At 43.5% G+C, this 6,000-nt stretch overlaps 1 protein-coding gene across 6 annotated transcripts in view; it reads right to left on the bottom strand.

Annotated features, from left to right (window-relative positions):
* LOC109484405 (rab11 family-interacting protein 4-like) overlaps positions 1 to 6,000 on the bottom strand; it is an 87,746-nt gene that overhangs the window by 14,127 nt on the left and 67,619 nt on the right. For 5 of the 6 annotated variants that reach the window (XM_019787656.1, XM_019787663.1, XM_019787677.1 and 2 more), the window contains one exon: positions 459 to 515. The exons of the other annotated variant lie outside the window; for it this stretch is intronic. In XM_019787656.1, the coding sequence (XP_019643215.1) occupies positions 459 to 515 (57 nt within the window). The remainder of the gene's footprint in view (positions 1 to 458; positions 516 to 6,000) is intronic. 6 annotated transcript variants of the gene reach the window in all.

Raw genomic sequence — 6,000 nt, 5'->3', positions numbered from 1 at the left:
GTAAAATATAGTGCCAGCATTTTGTGTCTGGAAGTGGAACCTGATAGAGCTTACTTTTGTAAGTAAGCAGAGCAGTATTCACACTTGTTACTTACATTGTACTAAGGCACTGTACTTTGATGGAAACCATTTTTTCTTCTTCAGCCAATCAGCCATTCATTTTCTTTAGAACTTTTGAAACATTTTCATGTTTCTCTCTTAGACTAGTTGTCTGTGGTTATCTCTTTTTTTTAAATTTTGTACACATGGACCACTAGAGAGATAAAGAAGTAGAAAAATAAATCCCCAAAAGATTCCACAGAGCAAGTAAAACTGACAAATTTTGCTTGGAGATTACAGTCTGAGATATAAATGTACATTTTGTACTAAGGGCATAGGACAACCAACACACATGTATCCCGTACACAACAGTTAGTACGCATGTGCCATGCCAAGTATACTGAGACCATTCCGCTTACCACATTATCCTGAAATACCTATTGGAACCATACCAGCCCTCATCATCAGCGTGCCCACTACGCACACCACCCGACAGACAGGAGGAAGGAAAGAAGGAAAGATTCATTAGAAGAACATCAACTGACTGGATGAGAATTGCAATCAGAGGAAGGAGAGTTGGAAACAGAGGGATTTTGGAACCATGGTTTTGCCATTTTGTTTTTAGTTGCCCTCATTACATGAGTTTTGAAAAGATTCTGGTCAAATGACTGTAAGATTCTGGGCAAAACCATGGTTGGAACTGGAAAAAATGTTGGAAAATGTGTTATTTGTTGTTTTCATATTGCTACTTCAGAACCTATCATCTGTACCAAAAACGACAGGACGACAGATTTACGACAGGACTGTCATATTTTTAGAAATTCGTCAGAGTCTGGCTAGAGACCAGAATGTCATGATGAAGTTTAATGCATACGTCTTGACTAACGTTATATCATTCTCTAGCTGTTCAGCAGTCTAGTTTAAGCAATGGGAATAGAATAGCCAACCCATCTTATGAAGTCCATGAATCAGCCATATACAAAATTGTACCGGTAGCAACATTATGCAGCTTTAAAGGGACACAAGACATTCGATTAAATCTGTCATTACACCATGCATGGTATGTCTGATATGTGATTTCTACACTTAGTTCGTTAGTCCATCGTAGTTTACAGCGCTACCGGCCGTTTGAAGTTGGGGCTAGCGCCTAGCGTTTACAAACTGGCCGCCGCCATACCTTCACAATGACGTAATCGTGAAGTTCTTAAAAGAACTAGGTCAACGTTCGCGCGTTCGCGCGTTCGATGCAATTCGATCTCGCTACTTTCTCTCTTTTTGTATTTCTTTGTCTTGTTGTTGTTACTATCTCCTACTTCCCCATCATGCCGACCTGCGTAGTGTGCAATAACAACAGTTGGAACAGGAAGGACAAGCCGATAAGTTTTCATCGTTTTCCACTGTCGGATGAGAGGCGTCAAAGATGGATAGCCGCCGTGAAACCGCATTTGCGACAGCCCTGGACGGTCGAAAAACTTCGTGGTAGTTTTGGTACTAATAACCCTGCATTCGTCTGCTCGGAACATTTTGAATCAAATTGCTGTACCGATAATGTGAAGGCGAGATTTGTCCCATACAAAGTACCGGCAAAGGTTCTGTTTGGAAACGCTGTCCCTACTGTCTTCGGCGAGCCGTCTGAATTGCGAGATGACACCGAAGTAACGACTCAAGAACAGGTATGTACTGTGCGAAGTTACACATAAAGTTACACATAAAATAGAAACTCTTATTTCTCCAGTCTACTTTTCCTTCTTTTTCATGCACTACAGGACCCAGAAAGTTTGCGTGCCGACTGTAAATTCGCCGAGAGAAACGCATACTAGTACCTTTCATGTTTGAGGTACGCGGAAAATTATGAATTTGGCGTGCCTTCTTTAAACGGGGTAGGGTAAAGAAAACTAGTTATTCCTGTGGTGTAATCTTACTTGTTTATTCTTTTATGGCAGGAGCAGGCATCTCAACAAGTAGATGGATGGTTGTCACAACATGAACCAAGAAAGAAGGCCAGAGTCGACGGTTCACCATCACAGGGAGCATTGGAGTTCCACACATACAGCAAACCGTCATTCACACAGCCTCCACAGCTCAAGGACGCAAGCACACAGACGGAAATTGATGGAGCTACTATTACATCAGCCCTGTTTTCCTCAACCTTAAAATCAAAGCCTACTACTAATACTCCTGTATCTCCACTTTCCTCAGCAACAAACCTGAGTGATATTGGTGCACCACAACTTTCGTCTACTCCGAACAGAAAGCACAATCTTTCTTCCATGTCCATATCGCCAGCAGCTACTGTGCCTGATCTAACAGACACTTCGTACCATCTCTCTGATTCTGACTCTGATTCCGAAAGTGAATGGGGGTGTGAAGACGGCGGTAACAGTGACTCTGAAGACGAGGGAATGGACGACTCCATGTACTTTATTGTCCACAAGAACAAAATCTTGGAAAGATTCACGACTTGTCACTGTGGTAAACCACTGATGGTAACAGAGCAGTGTACAAAGGGGTCCATGCTGAAAATCACATATGAGTGTACAGGCATTCACAGAGGGACCTGGTATTCCCAGCCCAGGGTCGGACGGATGGCGGAGGGTAACCTCCTAATACCAGCTTCAATCCTTTTTGCTGGAGGAACGTACAGAAAGTATTCGGACATTTGCAAGACACTGAAGTTGAAAAACTTCTCCGAGTCGCACTACAACAAGGTGCAGCGAACGTTCCTCCTCCCTGCAATCGATGATTACTACATGTCGGAACAAGAATTCATCTTGGATTCGTTTCGCAATGCCCACAACACGACTCCTGACAAAGAAATACGGGTGACACTGCTTGGTGATGGCAGGTGCGACTCTCCAGGTCATTGTGCGAAATATTGTAGCTATTCCCTCATGGAGGAGACCTCCCAGTACATACTGGACTTTCAACTAATGCAGGTCACCGGTACAGTCAGCTCCCAAGCCCTTGAGAGACGAGGCTTTGAAGCGAGCCTAGAATTCTTGTTGGAGGAAGGGATCAATGTTGAGTGCATAGTTACAGATCGTCACCGAGGAATTGGCGCTGCACTAAAACAGGCTAAGTGGAGACACATTGACCACCAATTCGATATTTTCCACGTTGGAAAATCGATTGCTAAGAAGCTCACAAGTCTAGCAGCGAGGAAGTCTTGCAAAGCTTTGGCCCCATGGGTCAGGTGCATCCGCAATCATCTCTGGTGGTCCTCCAGAACTTGCCAAGGAGATGATGTGGTAAGAATACTACTACTACTTTTGGAATAACAAAATGTTGTTTAATTATGATTAGTATCCAGTACAATTTTTATCATCGCTATCTCATCGTAAAAGTACCTCTGTATTTTGGATACACTCTTACACATAATGTTCGTCATGTGCATACAGCTCCTCCAAGAGAAGTGGCTGTCTCTATTGAAGCACATTGCCAACATCCATCACTTTAACGAGGGTCAGCTGTACAAGAACTGCAGTCACCCACCCTTGGACAATGAAGACATCCTGTGGCTAAAAGCGGGAAGTCCCCCACACCAGGCCGCGAAAGCTGTTGTCATGGAGAAACAACTACTTAAAGACATGGCACATATGACAGGTTTTAAGCACACAGGTATGCAACTGTGATGCAATAATGTGTGATGGCAATGTATTTACAATAAATTCTTTTAATTATCATAGTGCATAGTATCACCGACGTTGCGTGATGCTATTTCCGCAACGGTCGTCGCCTTTTGAAATTGTCGATGCCATATCGTAGAACGGCTCTTCATTTTTGACCCCGTGGTTCTGCATGCAGGTGATCTGGAGGTTTTCCACAACCTGTTACTGAAGTATGCATCAAAGCGACAACATTTCCCGTACCTTGGAATGCATGCCAGGATTCAGCTCGCCGTCCTGGACCATAATGAGAACGTTTCAAGGCTACAGGCAAGGACAAAAGATGGTGGGTTATATACACACTGGTGACCTGTCCTCACGTCATATTATGGCATCACGTGATTGTGTGTTTGGTAGTTTCGCGATGTAAGGCTTGTTTCTATATTCAAATATTTTATTCATTATAATCCATCCATGTGAGTTTTACAGGATAATATATTTATTACATCTCATTGATAGAGTGCAAAAATATTCACTCGTTCCCTATCTGTAAAACATAGGGCATCTGAGGTGGTCTACATCGTTCTCAAAGAGAGGAAAGGCGTGGACTGCCAGGAGGTTGTATGAGGCGAAGACATATAACTTCAGAGACGAGCTCATGGCGGAGGTCAAGCGGCGGCAGGAGAGCGGTCAGTGGAGGTACGGCGATCACGTCCTCCCTGACCCAGACGTCCCCAGGAATATCGCACCTGTAGAGCGCGGCAGTAAAGAGGATGTTATAAATGCATACATCAGCAGATTCAGGCGCCGCTAAGCCTGACATCATCCTACAGTGTACATATTACGCACCTTGTGTGTGTACGTTACAGCCTTGGCTTCCAGAAAGGTTACTAGTACTTAATTTACATGAGAAAAGCTGGGTGTCTTATATGACTACTAGATTAGGTAAGCCTCGCAAACCATTACTGACCAACAGCCTTATTATAGAAGTTAGATTAATTTTGTAGTTTTGAGAAAGAATTGAGGACAATTTACACCATTCATTACTGAGAATTCTATATTCACTGGTAAAGTTTAGAATGGCATTGATTGCCAATCTATCAAACAGAAAGTGACAGTACATCTGCATAAATGCACTTACATACCGTTATACATATGATTTGATCTACTATTATACAATGTACATATGTAGTAACGCCTTCTGTTTGGGAATTACAGAATATTCTTCACACCATTTTGAACTGCTTAGATTGTACGTATGTAACCATTTACATGGTAAATTTTGTGATATTCAATCAAGATGTCAGCACTGTTACAGTATAACAATAAAGTGAATGACACTTATACAAGTTACATAAAGTTGAATTCGGATAGAGGGTGAATCGGTGACGTTAACATGTTGAAAATTACTTTCTAAGTCACTTAAATGTTTCACCAATTGCAGTAGAAATATATCTGCTTGAAAACGTGAAAATCCCGGTATGGTTGTAAACTTCAACAAGGGTAACGATTTGAAAACACTGACCTTGATAATTCTTAATTGAATTATCCGTGCGAACTACGTACTAAATATCCAACACTCTTTGATAATACACAGTCTACTCATAGTATATTCAATTTGATTACAGATTCTTGAGAACAAGTTATAACGTCCGATTGTCTCACAGGGTCTCACAGGTGAAGCTCGTAGACAAAGTCTACGACTTCGTCTACCTCGAGGAATCCCCTGTAGTCGCCGCTGCTTTCTGGGTAGGCCGCGCGGATGGCCTTCACCACACAAGACGGGATCACGCGTCTTACGCTCCTTCCAAGTCGATCATGCAGCCAATAGGTCACCTGCCGATAGGCCTGGAGTCTGTAGAGACGATTGTTGATTGGATCCTCCAGATCTTCTTTGAGAATGTCGCTGCGGGCTAACAGCGCCGAGCGGAGCACATCTGGGTTGAGGTTGTTAGCCTCAAAGTTGGCGTGTTCCGTCAAACAAGTTATGTCGTCAGGTACGCCCCGTGCCTCCGACTCACTCAAGTCATGGCAGCAGACACACTCACGGAGGGTCTTCATCTCCTGACAGTTTGTGCAACGGCACCAGATATCTACGGCATCGTCGTCCAACCGCCATCCCTCCGTTTCCACATCAACTCCGTCCCACTCCTCCATGGTCATGGGCTCTAGAAGCTCTGGCTCGGACGGTGGGGACACAGGACTGCCTGGCTCCTCGACCTCTACACTCGATGCAGACCCTCTCTCGCTGCGCCTCGGCTGAAAATTATATGCGATGATGTTGTCGGGATCAAAATCCCCTCTATCCGGATCTTCTTCTTCATATTCCGCCATGTGTTACCTTGTAAACTTATAA

Source organism: Branchiostoma belcheri, unplaced genomic scaffold, assembly GCF_001625305.1.
Source record: "Branchiostoma belcheri isolate BF01 breed outbred unplaced genomic scaffold, Haploidv18h27 scaffold11, whole genome shotgun sequence".
NCBI lineage: Eukaryota > Metazoa > Chordata > Leptocardii > Amphioxiformes > Branchiostomatidae > Branchiostoma > Branchiostoma belcheri.
This window is presented reverse-complemented; position numbering and strand designations above follow the sequence as displayed.